This window comes from Aricia agestis, chromosome 22 (assembly GCF_905147365.1).
Source record: "Aricia agestis chromosome 22, ilAriAges1.1, whole genome shotgun sequence".
Taxonomy (NCBI): domain Eukaryota; kingdom Metazoa; phylum Arthropoda; class Insecta; order Lepidoptera; family Lycaenidae; genus Aricia; species Aricia agestis.
The window spans coordinates 8434473-8448413 of record NC_056427.1 but is presented as its reverse complement, the minus strand read 5'-3'; the positions used below and the strand labels follow the sequence as shown (position 1 = coordinate 8448413).

The 13941-nt window shown below is 36.6% G+C and overlaps 2 protein-coding genes across 2 annotated transcripts in view; both read left to right on the top strand.

Annotated features, from left to right (window-relative positions):
* The first annotated feature begins 1252 nt into the window (after positions 1–1252).
* The window catches only part of LOC121738001 (probable ATP-dependent RNA helicase DHX35), a 59187-nt gene continuing 46498 nt past the window's right edge, over positions 1253–13941 (top strand). Inside the window, exons 1-3 of the mRNA XM_042129796.1 lie at positions 1253–1354; positions 2081–2258; positions 3394–3481. Of these exons, the coding sequence (XP_041985730.1) occupies positions 1321–1354; positions 2081–2258; positions 3394–3481 (300 nt within the window). The 5' untranslated portion in view covers positions 1253–1320. The remainder of the gene's footprint in view (positions 1355–2080; positions 2259–3393; positions 3482–13941) is intronic.
* On the top strand, positions 11454–13311 carry LOC121737999 (ceramide phosphoethanolamine synthase). Its single transcript, XM_042129794.1, has one exon. It carries the CDS (start codon positions 11580–11582, stop codon positions 12669–12671), a length of 1092 nt encoding a protein of 363 aa, XP_041985728.1. The 5' UTR covers positions 11454–11579; the 3' UTR covers positions 12672–13311.

Below are 13941 nucleotides of genomic sequence, written 5' to 3'. Positions count from 1 at the left end.
CATCAAGACGCCATATTTAACTATAACCATAGAGCTCGACAAGGTTTTAAATGCATGTGGAATGCAAAAAAGGAACTAACGCTGTCATCATACAAAAACCGCCATTTTTGACAGTTCTCCTTTACCAGCAGCGCCCCCGCCCACGCGCATGTATAACCTTATTGGATCAGCTGTCATCTGTCAATTTCTCCGGGCAAAGTTAAGGGTAAAGTTAAAGTTAAATTTACCTTAACTATAACCATAACTTTAACTTTACCCACGCCTCTGGTGCAACCCAGTCTAAGGGATTAATAAACTTATAAATTATCTTTTTATCCTACAAAAATACCGATTGAAAAGCCCAAAAAACGTTATTCAAAACTTACGTATTTAATGTTAAATCCACGTGTTTGAGGCATTCTTTGACCATTCTTATGGTTTATTATTTAGCGGAACCACAAAACTCAACAATATCCTAGCATTAAATGTTCACTAAAAACCTTTATTAACACTTTTATTACATGAAATATTATGCCGACCGACTCCTTTGTTGTGTCCTAGTAAGTAGGACATAATATTACACGGTTTTGACGCTTGTACACCGATAACATAAGGCTCTCCAATCCATAGTATTAGTACCTCAATGAAAGTTACTGTCACTGGCTATTCCATAAATATTATGGGAGGAGTTTTTGGGAGAATGTGAAAGAGTGATGTTGTGTTTTTTTATTATCTAAAATTTTTATTTTTATTTTCCTAAAATTGTGTTATCTGGGTTTTTAATGTGTAATATTGGTAGGATATTAACCATTACATATTCGTTATCGTGCACAAGTGTGGGAGAGTGATGTAATAACCAGAAACGTGCTCTTTTGTGTTCCCTCCAAAACTCCATCAAAAGTTTCAGTAAAGCGTCCTACCACTTTACTGAATCGACCGACTTGACTTCTTGACTGTATTGACTTTATACTTAGACTTTAGACCTGACTGACCTGACGTTAATATATAAAAAATTGTATTAAAGAATATTGTTTTCCCGCCATAATATTATACTCGACACTGGCCATGGTTATAGCCGAAGTGCCATTATATGAAAAAAAATAATTATGGGAGGCCATTTTTAAAGAAGAAGAAGAACTAAAGTTTTATTTGTAAACTGTGTTGTAAACAAAAGTCCAACTCACGTCCAAATTGAAAGCTAAAATGGACTAAAAAACCATAGACATAATATATACCCATATATATTATGTCTATGTATATACCTATGTAAAAAACTTTATTTCATCAGTGATATTGTCAACAAAAAAACCTAAAGCTATTGTGTTTGTAAAAAGTGTGATCATGTCAGAAAAACGGCCTATGTTTGTCAAACCCGGTGAGTCTCATAACCTTAAAATAGTTTAATTTATTAATTATAATTTATAAATAGTTTTAGATAATCATTTGAAAGAAATACTTACATCGTAATAACTTCTAGTTTACAAGAGAAAATTTGGTTTTTATTTATGTGATTTGAACGCGATTTGTTTAATATTTTTGTAAATAATTGACGTTAAAAGCGTATATTATCGTGTACAAAACGATTTAGATCCTAGTAATAGTATATAATAGTATCGTTTTAGTAAAACAATCAAGATAAAAATTACCTATTTATAACGGCTTTTTGCCGGCCGCGGCCATTTTGAACTTTATTTGTACTGCACTAAGGACGAAGTTTGCTTGTGTATAATACCAAAACCGGTTGTTATTACTCTTATCTCTTATCTGTTTATTGATAACAAGTTAAGTTATTTCAAAGAATTGTTTACATAAACAGTTTGTAAAGCTCTGTGTTATTGAGATTATAATAATGTATTAATATATTTGTTGCGAAATAGTTAGAAACATAGATTTCAAAGTTTACAGTGGTGAGACGAATATCACATCTGACTAAATACTATATTATGATGTCTTAATAGATAGAAAATTTAACATATATTATAATATTTTTCACACAAACATAAAATATGGATTAGATGACTTCCCTAGGGGAACGTCAATTGCTCGTTTAAAGATATAAGATGTATGGGTTACAATTTGATATTTAAATTTGCAATTTCAGGTGAAAACTCGCTATATCCAATCAAAAATAAAGACGGTACTGTTGAAACATTAGTCAATCCGAACGTAGAGTCAGCGCTGAGTATTGACAATGACTCCAAAACAAGCTTCGTGTATAACAGATACCACCACCTGCCAATGTCCACACAGAGGCAGAAACTGCCAGTGTTTCAATACAGGTATGAATAATTCCTTCTAACCCTACTGCACCCGAACTCCACAGGGCTATGTTTCGATTGTATTTATGTGCTAGACTTTCTGTAAAGCTCCACCGGAGACAATAAGAAATTTCGCGTAAACTGTACATTTTAATTGGGAGAGCTATGCTTCGGCTCGAATGGGCCGGCTCGACCGGAAAAATACCACGGACTCACAGAAAACCGGCTTGGCGGCGCGCTTGCGCTGTGATTCGCCGAATGAGTGAGTTTACCGGAGGCCCAATCCCCTACCCTTTTCCCTTCCCTACCCTCCCCTACCCTATTCCTTCTTAAAAGGCCGGCAACGCTCCTGCAGCTCTTCTGATGCTGCGAGTGTCCATTGGCATGTTCTTCTTCATGGTCTATTCCAGGGGTCACCAATTAGTTTCGCTCGGGGTCCGTTTCAAGACCTTCGCAGTCCACACATTTTATATAAAAAAATAATTAAACATTTAAACAAACAACAACGGAAATTACAAAGGTATTTTTTAGATATTAATGAGAAAAGTAACCATTTTTTGTAGCTCATTTTAATTTCTCTGAAGTTTGGAGTGACATATTGGTGCAAGCTATAGTATATTGAAGTCCTAAGATGAAAGAAAACCATCTTCGAACATGCTTGGTCCGCACACAATGGGTCGGTGGTCCGCCATTTGGTGACCCCTGGTCTATTCTATATTTGCCAAATAACATAATTGTGATTTTTTGTGGGATGATACATAAATACTCATTTTTTTTTAAGATGGGGAAATGCTTTACGCATCCCCGGCAAATTGGGGATATCGGCCGGGGTATGTGGAACTCCTGCGTAGTCTACTCACTAAAACCCCATGGTGCTCCACTCATCGCTAAAGGCAGAGTTGCGGGTACGATAGAACCTGAAAAATCTCTACCAGCGATCATCTACAGACCCGACACCACCCCGCTTCTCGGGGGGCCGCGATGCGCAGAAACACCTTGCTCATCACGGCTCTCTCTCTAGGACTCGGTGCAATGGGTGTCGGTGTCCCCACACCACCGCCCCGAGATACATAAATACCCCTACTAATATAATGAGACGGATGACAATAATTGACAGACACCTTCATGTACAAATAACTATAATTCAATTCTACAGGAACCACATACTGTATCTACTGGAAAAGCACCAGACGCTCATCTTGATCGGTGAGACCGGCTGCGGCAAGTCCACACAAGTGCCACAGGTTAGTTGGTATAATATCAACCTTTTCAAACGTAGACTAAATAGCAAAGTTCGTTAATAAAACCATTAAAGCTGAATGTTAACCAACTACCATAATCATAAAATAAACGTCAATTTTCCTGGCAAGTGGGAAAAAACTGTTACCTACTCTGCACGCAAAATGAAGTGTTGGAAACAAAATATCTTTTCAGTCAGATTAATAAAATTTTCATGATTTTTTTGATTCAATATACCAAACCGACCTTGAGGTCGGTTTGGTACTTGAGGGAAATGCCAGATAATTTTGAAGCTCGTGTGGTATTCGGGGGATTATTTTTCCGTCCCAAATGTCGGCCAATATAATTGCACCATGAGACACAATTGAATTCAACCTGTCAGTTTGACGTGTTTGTCTTTTATATATAGCAACTACCAGAGAAAATTTTCAAAAAATTATCAGTATAATACCATGTAGGTTGTACCACGTGACGTCGAATGGTGCAATTCTATTGGTCGATATTTGGGTCGGAAAAATAATAATTGAAATGACCTGAAAACGGTTTTCTTCATACATTTGATTTTTCCACATCTGAATCTGAATGCCTAACAACAATAATAATAGTTATTAGTATGGCTAATCAAGTTCTTACTGTAATGTAAAAGAGACCAAGGCAATGCACTTTTTATCAACGCTACCATTTAAACACTTTTTACTGACTGTTTAAGGAGCGACTATTTCCCCTTGAGATGTCGTGTTTCTACCATATTAAGGCCCGTATAAGTAGTCAGTACTTAAAATGCGACCCGGTCTCAAGACGCCGTTCGGCTCTGTGATTGGTCCAAATTTTGACAGCCAATCAATCACAGATCCTGAACCGTATCTTGATACCGAGATGCATCTTGAGTACTGACTATTTATACCGGCCTTAAACGTGTCTGTAGAGAGCGTGACGAAATTTTTGGGGGGGTTACACGAGATTGATTATAGCGCGATGGGGGGTCAAAAACACGTAATTAAAGACCGAAATTTTTGGAAACTTACGAGATTTTGGGGTCACAAATAGTATTAGGCATACCGCATAATATATCGAAATAAAAGAGCTAATAACCTATATTTTTCATGTCCCATTGACCTTTAAGAATTAAGATACAAGAGAGAAAGAGATACAGTATATAATAAATGTAGTAATAATAAACCTCTTTGCCCATGCACGTTTTGACAGCATCAAAACCATCCCATTTTCTTTCGCTGATAATTAAAATTTTATTAAAATCTGTTCAGCGGCTTAGTCGCGAGGAGGTAACAGACAAACTGACAGTAAAATTAGTATAGATATTATCAAATACTATGGATTATGCTTAAAATATTTAGTGAAATAATGCCTGTAATTGCGTGAAATTTTGGTTGTTATCGCTCGAGTTTCCTTGAATGCTTATATTTAGGTACAATGGCAAACTATTGACATTCAAATTAAGAGATAAACGCTCGAATTAAACAATTTGATAGGTCGGGGAATACCCCAATGATACTATTCGGGTATTCCCCGACCGAAAGTGTGTCTGTCTGCTATTAACGCTCAAATCGCTAAACGGATTTTGCTGAAATTTGGTATGGGGATACCTTGAGTCCCGGGAAAGGACATAGGATACTTTTATCCTGAAAAAATGTACGGTTCCCGCGCGATAAACGAATTTTAGCGCAACTGAGTTGCGGGCGTCATGTAGCAATTAAATAAAGTAAAATCATCTCATCTCGTTCCTGAGTGCGGCAAGTGCAATACTCATACATGGGCGTACCCAGGTTCTGGGCCAGGGGGGGGCAAAATACCCAGGTTCTGGGCCAGGGGGGGGGGGGGCAAATAACCCAGGTTCTGGGCCAGGAGGGGGCAAATCAGATTTTTTATAAACTAGGTGCTTATAAAGAATAAAAAAAAAATTGTTGTAAAAGTATTGTATTGCAAAGAAATGGCAAAATTTCGATTTAATTTTAGATTTTTATAGATAAAAGTACTAGATACTACTTAGTAGGGGACGTCAACATGATCCAGGGGCTGCTGGCAGGGCAGCTGCCCCCTGCCCCCCCTCGGGGGGGGGCAGGGGGCAGCTGCATATATATATATATATATATATATATATATTTATATATCTAATATATAAAATTCTCGTGTCACAGTTTTCGTTGCCATACTCCTCCGAAACGGCTTGACCGATTCTCATGAAATTTTGTGAGCATATTCAGTAGGTCTGAGAATCGGCCAACATCTATTTTTCATACCAAAAAATCTATACTCATATTATAAATGCGAAATTATCTCTGTCTGTCTGTCTGTCTGTCTTGCTTTCACGCCAAAACTACCGAACCGATTGTAATGAAATTTTGTATACAGATAGTCTAAAGCCTGAGTAAGGACATAGCCTACTTTTTTACTGGAAAAAAGCGTTGTAAGGGGGTGAAAATGCGTAAATTTGTTCAAATTACGTTAGTTCCAAAAATTCATAATAGATGGCGCCGTGCGTCCCCTACATCGCGCTAACGCTTGCCCGAAAGTCTTTCTATAAGAGGTGGTATTTTTATATCTTACATTCAGATTCCGATTTTTTTCGATTATTATTTCTTAAGTACGTTATTTAATAAATCAGTACTTTATCTATGCAGTGAGCCAGTGACGTAACCTTAAACCTATCAATGATAAATAGTTTATGGGTAAAGTTTTGTAATTGCGGGGCTAAATAAGCTAAAAATTTGGCTTAAAATATAAAGTTTAATATAAAAAAAATGAAATACTATTATGTGCACACTGCACAGCTGTTTTGATTTAAGGGGTACCAGGGTTTTTTTTATAAAAGCTTTTGACATCAATTTTGTTGTATAAACTATAAACTGAAGTCCACGCGGACGAAGTTTGCCGGGACAGCTAGTTATTATATATAATATATTATTATATATAAAAGATATCACTTGAGACCATGGGCGTACCCAGGTAGGGGCAGGGGGGCAGCTGCTTTTATCAAAACAAATTAATACTTAAATCTAAATGTCTTATATTAACTAGGCTTAGGACATAATTATGTACAGTAGTATAGTTTAGCACTTCTAGGCCTTATCCCCGCAGTTACAAGGTCGGGCGTCTGTCAAAGTTTGAGCCAATCAATATTTGGCAGGCCGCCAGGATGGAACTGGTATTCCCAACCCAACTAGGGGGCACATTACAAATGTAGGCATTTTCCGCGATTTGGCTCTACATATAGAGAGCGAAAAAAAATTAAAGTTATTTAGTGTGTTACTTAGATGACGCCCGCAATTCCGTTGCGCTAAAAATCGTTTATCGTCCGGGAAGCGTACATTTTCAGGATAAAAAGTTTTTTTTGTCCTGGGACCCAACGTCATGAAGTTGTCCATACCATAATTGAAAAAGTATAGTGTCTACTGTCTAGGCTCTAGACAAATACAAATACAAAATATAAATACTGCTAACGGCTCCGCTCAAAACTTCTAATTATAACCTAATCTTAATATATATATTTCTTGTGTGCGTGTGTATGTGACTGAACTCCTCCTAAACGACTGGACCAATTTTGATGAAATTTTTTGTGTGTGTTCGTGGAGATTCGAGAATGGTTTAGATTTACAGTTTGGTCTACTGGAAAATGTTTTTTCAATTAATTTCTTATTTATAAGGAGTTGTTGATTTTGGAATGTTTTACATTAGATCCGGCGGACGGCGCTATCATCGCATTCAATATTATTCTATTTCAATTTTAGTTTGTCCTGACAGATGGTGCTACGATTAATTTGAAAAAAATTTTGTTATTCAGTTCATGTGCTGATTAAAATATTAAATAAATAACACATAGGCTACAATTTTAACCGACTTTCAAAATGGGGGAGGTGTTATGTTCGTTTTCTTATATTCAACGATTACTCCGCCGTTTGTTAACCGATTTTCAAAATTTTTCTTTTGGTATATAGGGTATCATCCCAATTTGGTATTATATTCAGAAAAGTGGTGATCTGATGAAGGATCCATAAGTAATCGAGGGAACTCCTCAAAACTTATAGGGAAACATATGGTGACTTCGGTTTCGTGAGAAGTATTCTAAGCATATGCTACCAACAAGTAAGATTTTGCACCGAGATATACCTGGTATACCGTGGTTCGGAAGGTGCTGAGAGAATTCCTGATTCTTTATAGATACAAGTTTGGGAGTTTCGGCGTTGTTTTAAGAACAGAAAGCATATGCTACTATGCAAATTACATTCTTCATCATCATCATCATCATCATCACTACCATATTATACCATTTCATAGTCTTTTAGATCGAGACTCGAGTTTGTCAAGCGATAATTAAAAAAAATCTATATCTACCTAATATTATAAACCTGAAGAGTATGTTTGCTTGAACGCGTCAATCTCAGAAACTACAGGTCCGATTTAAAAACTTATCTCAGTGTTAGATAGATCATTTATCGAGTAAGACTCATCATTTATCGAGAAGGTTATATTATATTATTACTCTAAGACTAATACGACAGAAGAAACTCAGGAAAATGTGGGAAAAACGGGGGAAATATTTTTTATGGGAAAATGTACCTATGGATTCTGTAAAATTTCTAATTTACGCGGGCGAAGCCGCGCGGGACATCTAGTTTTAATATAATAATAAAGCTTAGAACAAACCTACGTGTCAGTGACGGAGCGTCGAGTTGCGTCAAGTTGCGTCAAGTTGTCAAATGTGTTTTTTGTATACAAAACACATTTGAAAACTTGACGCTCCGCTTCGCAGTCGCCTGGTCGCGGTCAAAATCAAAATCAATTTTTTTTTGATTTTGATTTTTTGATTTTCGCGGTTTGGCCTAAGCTTAATGTTAAAAACTTCATAAAATTAAAGTGTAGATGTAGTAAGTGTACTTGTGTGAGATAATTTTTTTATAACCCGGGTTTCCGTAAAAGTTTAGGAAGCACTGGCAGACAATCAGACCAAGTAAACCTTATTATCTCATTTTCCAGCCTCAGGGCCTTGTGTCTAAGTCAATTTTACAATTTAGCAAATTATTATTCAAAATTTGGTTTTATCTCTGATTAAAATTATCATTGTTTAGATTATTATTGATTATTTAGATAATATTATGTAGATTATAGATAGTGACTCACCGTTTTAATCGATCAATATTTTAATAAGGATATCGATTTATGAGAGCGAGCGAAGCGAGCCCTAGTATATCCCACAATGTTTACATTTTGTGGTACACTTTACGGAAAAACTATCACGCCTATTGATTTGTGCTTTAACATAGTAATTTTTAGGGTTCCGTACCCAAAGGGTAAAAACGGGACCCTATTACTAAGACTTCGTTGTCTGTCCGTCTGTCTGTCTCCAGGCTGTATCTCAAGAACCTCTATAGCTAGACTTCTGAAATTTTCGCAGAATGTGTTGTCGCTATAACAACAAAATTAATACTGAAAAAAAACTATTAAAAAAATTACTACATACCACAGCCTTCATTATTTTGAAGTCGGTACCAGCTAATTATATCTGAAGCTTTTGGGACTAGTACCGACTTCAAAGTAATGAAGACTGTAGTATGTACAGAAATAGTTGGTAGTAGGCTATATTTTATCGCGCTAAGACTAATAGGAGCGAAGAAATAGAGGAAAGTGTGGAAAAAACGGGAGAAATTATTTTAAATGACTTATTTGAACGCGCTAATCTAAGGAACTACTGGTCCGACTTGAAAAATTCTTTCAGTGTTAGATAGCCTACCTAGCCTATCGAGAAAGGCTATATTTTATCGCGCTAACACTAATAGGAGCGAAGAAATAGAGTAAAGTGTGGAAAAAACGGGGGAAATTATTTGAACGTACCTACTGGAGCAATTTTTATGTTATTTGGCATACATGAAGAATAGACCACGTGAAAGGACATAGGTTTCTTTTTTGCGGAAAAGTTTACGGTTTCCGTGACATTCCTAAATTACGTGGGCGAAGCCGCGCTCAACATCTAGTAATATAATAATTTACTTAATTAAGATCTAAATGTAAAACAGTTTATAGACTCTACTTTCAGGTGGTTTTCCGATCTTTGCCGCAAGATCGCGACCGACAAAAATCAAATAAAATTCCACTTTATGTCCCTACGCCAGGGCCCCCGCTACCATATGTGCAATGTGTGCAATGCACACGGGCGCCATCATCTAGGGGCGCCAAAACCAAGGTTCCAAAAATTTTGCCTAAAGGGGCACCAAAATCCTTTTTTGCACACAGGCACCAGTACCCCTTACGGGGGCCTGGCCTAGGCTATAGGTTTCATTTACCGACACTGGTCTAGCGATTGCCACCGCTAGAGTAGACAGAACTATAGAGTATACCGACTTAGAACTGAGGTTGAAATTTTTAAGTTTGACGTATTATGACGAAAATCGTCGCTAGGGTTGTTACCTACGGGAAACACGTGATATACGACCGCAGCCCCACCACCTAAAGCACCTACTAATTTAGTTGTTGTTTATATTTTGGCACATGCAAAGAAAACTGTCAGAATTCAATTTCAAAATCTTCATTTTAAAAATAAATTATATCAGCCAGCGCGCCAGCCCTTAACTTATCCTGGCGAAACCCGAAAGAAATGACAGGTATTAATACACATCCGTCTCTTACGGCCGTTCCTAATATTTGATCTACCTCTGGTTTTGCCCTACTAGAGATAGGAATAGCTCACAATTGACATAAAATATATGGCTCTAATGTCTAATGTGAGCTATTCCTATCTCTAGTAGGGCAAAACCAGAGATAGATCAAATATTGGGAACGTACGTTAGACATTAGAGACATATATTTTATGTCAATTCAATGTTAGCTGCGATCGGTAGTATATCAAACCAGAGATAGATTGAATATTGGGAACGGCCGTTAGCAGTCGAAGTAGGTACTGGTAGTTATCTCTATTGTCCCACCGCTGCTTTCAAGCAGTGGCGCGGGCGTAGAGCCTAGGACCTAGGTCATAAAGTGGCATTTTATCAGCCCAAAGTAATCTCGTTCTCGGTAAGTCCGTCAACAGTAGCAGTGGACAAATTTATTATCCATAAGTATGTACATATTTTATGATCTGTCACAAATTCGGTAATAAAATGTATGGAAAATGCGGCCCGATCCGAAATAATATGCGCGTAAGTGCATTTTGAAACAAAAGGCGTGATTTCGAAATTCCGTCCCAATTCTCAACGATCGTAAATAAACAAAACCGGTCTATTGAGGTTGGAGAGAACGATAACAAACTAAAAAAAGAATGGGGAATATATTTTTATAACAGTGTGTAACCACCATAATTTCGATCGGTTGGAAGTGTTGCCAACGTGAAGGTTTTACAATATTTTTGGAGAAATTTTGAGGTTACTATTGAAATAATAAAAAAAAAAATACTTTTGTTGCAGACTATCATGACAGCCCATAGAGTTTAGTAAGTAATAATAATAATCTTATTCCTATGTTAGTAAAAAATATATAAAGTGATTTTTAATTAGATAATCTTTAGAGGTTTTCGCTTTTCATTAATAATAATTATCTTGAGAATGCAGTTTGAGTTTTTGACTAACGCCATTACAAAAGTCAGGATAAAAAAATTATCTTTTCAAAACGACGACGTTAAATTATTGTCAAAGTTTGTCAGTTCCGTTTGGTTTCGTCATTTTGATTGAAAAGTTACATTATTTGTTTACATTAAATAAAAATGTAATTATTGTGATTTTCAGACACAGTAACAACATTGATTAATATTATTTACTTTCACATCCTAGTTAATTTGTACATACTAATAAATATTTTAAACTTAAAAGTCAAGGACATTTTAAATACTTAAACTAAAGTTGTAACATAAAGTTGTAAAAAAAAAAAAAAAGAAATTTCCCCAACCCAAGTCCCAAAGGGAGAAATATTTCATAAAGTTGGCAAAATTGTTTCGAAGTTTGAATTTGGAATTCTCATAACTCATTTCTCGCCACTCGGCGCGCGGCACCGCTATGTGCGCACGCATGCACCGCAATTCCGCAACGCGGTATACTTCGAAAAAATGCAGTGAAGTGTAGTTGCGATAAAATGTATTACTGACTACAAGAAGCCGCCAAAATGATGTGGCCGTCGTCCCAAGCTAGCAAAATACTCACGTGCCTCCTATTCGTCGTGTTCGCTTACTGCATTTGTATGGATACGTTTCTGTATTTACGTATAAACAATTATGCGTTGGATGCGTATATTCGCGAGAATGCCAGTGAATCGACGACTTCTAAAGTGCCAGTGAACTACGAAGATGTTACTTGGATCCCGTGCAGTGTTAATCCTCTGTGTCATCCGACTGTGAAGGCGTTAATGGTTGATCACATAAACCACTATATCTACGGACCTCTGTGTGTAGTGCTAGATATAAGCCTAGGTATATCTGAGACTATGTTGATAATAACACCGAATATGATTTCTTTCTTTCACGTTGGCGTCGCAGTTTTTGGCGCGAAGCTTTTGACATGTCAACATTTGGCGCTCCGTCGTGTTGGTATCGTGTTGTTCCAAATTCGAATGTTTTTGGACGACTTAGACGGTCATGTAGCGAGAGAGAGGAAGCATATTAAAGGAGAAAGGTCCCTAGTCGGTACTATGGGTTACTGGGTCGACGGAATCTGTGATTTACTAGGCGTGATCGCTATGATGATAGGAATACTGATATACTTAAAGAATAATCCTCCAAGACGCGGTTACAAGGGTACCACAGTGACAACATTACCATACCACCAACTTAAAGAAATTAACGCGAACGAAGATTTGGAAAAAGAACACACGACGGATGTTGGTATTTCGTACAAAACTAAAGTGTGCTTTCAGCGTATTGTCCAAGTTCTTGGCTTATTCTCTGGGCAGATGCTTCTCTCTTCTCTAGCGTGGAACAGATATATAGATTTGTATCAGGAACTGCTCGAAAATTGTCCAGAATACGATATATTTCGGCGGGAAACGATGTTCAAATCTAGAACGTTTTTCGTCGCTTCCGGTTTATGGAGATTGGTAAACCCTCATAGTTACCTACATCTACTATCTCTAGCCGTGTTTTGCGATAAGACTTGGGGTTTTCTAAAAGCTGTTCACCATAGTGGTTATGTTCTCCTGGTAGTCGTGACTGGAGCTTCAGAATTCCTTGTTGATAATATACGTTCTTATGTTGTTGGGTAAAATCGAGCTTAAATGTTGGAGAGAAATAAATTGTATAGTTACAATGATGTACATGTAATATTGGGTCAGGGTACTTACAAATTGTTTTCGATTGCTTGAACGAATTAAGATTTGGCAAGGCAAGAGAGTTTTTTTTAATTTATTAATTTAATAAAACTTAAAACTACTTACTACAATTAAACCGCGCCAAACGAAGGTTTATCGGTGAGATGTGCAATAAAATAATATGTCAAATCCTAATATTTGGTCCGCGAGTGTATTATGTATGGGGGGCCGCGGTGTCGTCTCTGGACCATACATACGTAACATACCCAATCCGATTTTTTTTGCTGTTTATTTTGTTAAGGTGGTCCGTGAACACTACTTATTTGATTTACTAGGGGGCGGGGCGGAAAAAGGTTGATGGATTAGGCGATTGTGTAAAAGATCTAAAACAGTGTTATGTATGTCGTTACAAAATAATTATTACTCATAAAAATTGACTATAATGTTACAGGATATTATGGTCGTAATATCCGGTGTTGTCTGTAACATCGACGTTATAAACGGTTTTATTAATTATATTGTTATAAATAGTTTTCGATAAACACATAATGTCATGTCACAGAGTATTTTGTATATTTTGTCATCGTTTTTTAATGTGAAGGCATTTCAGTATCATAAATTATAGTGATAAAATTAGTTACTATAAATATGCAATTATGTATATTAAAATTTTAAATTATTATTTATAGCAAATTAATTAAATATTAGCTAAGAAATTTAAAACGAAAGAGAAAATGTCAATTGTTAAATAGTTCAAATGTTATTTTTGGTCCATTCACATAATTATTACGGAACAGCTCAAGGGGTGATAAAAAAAAGCAAATAAAAATTTGTTCATTGAGGAGGAGGAGATGTCAAAAACCTATGGTTTGTGTAACGTAGTATGTCAATGGTCCCCTATCTTTATCAAGTTATCTATCTTCTTATATATAAAAATGGATTTTCAAATGTGTTAGTCGCGCTAAAACTCGAAAACGGCTGAACGGATTGGGCTGAAACGAAGTTCACCGGGTCATTTAGTTGTAGATATTATATTTGTTGGCTGACTTACATAAATGGTAAATAGTTTATAAAGCACTAGCTGTTGCCCGCGACTTCGTCCGCGTCAGCAAGTCACCACTTTTGTTACCAAATTCGGGCTACATCTCATACAACAAAAAAAAATTTTAGAAGTCGGTCTACAAACGACGGAGTTGCCCGAGAACCAATATAAAAAAAGTGAAAT

Coding starts and splice junctions, on each gene's coding strand:
- LOC121737999 (XM_042129794.1), top strand. CDS start 11,580: ATGATGTGGCCGTCGTCCCAAGCTAGCAAAATACTCACGTGCCTCCTA.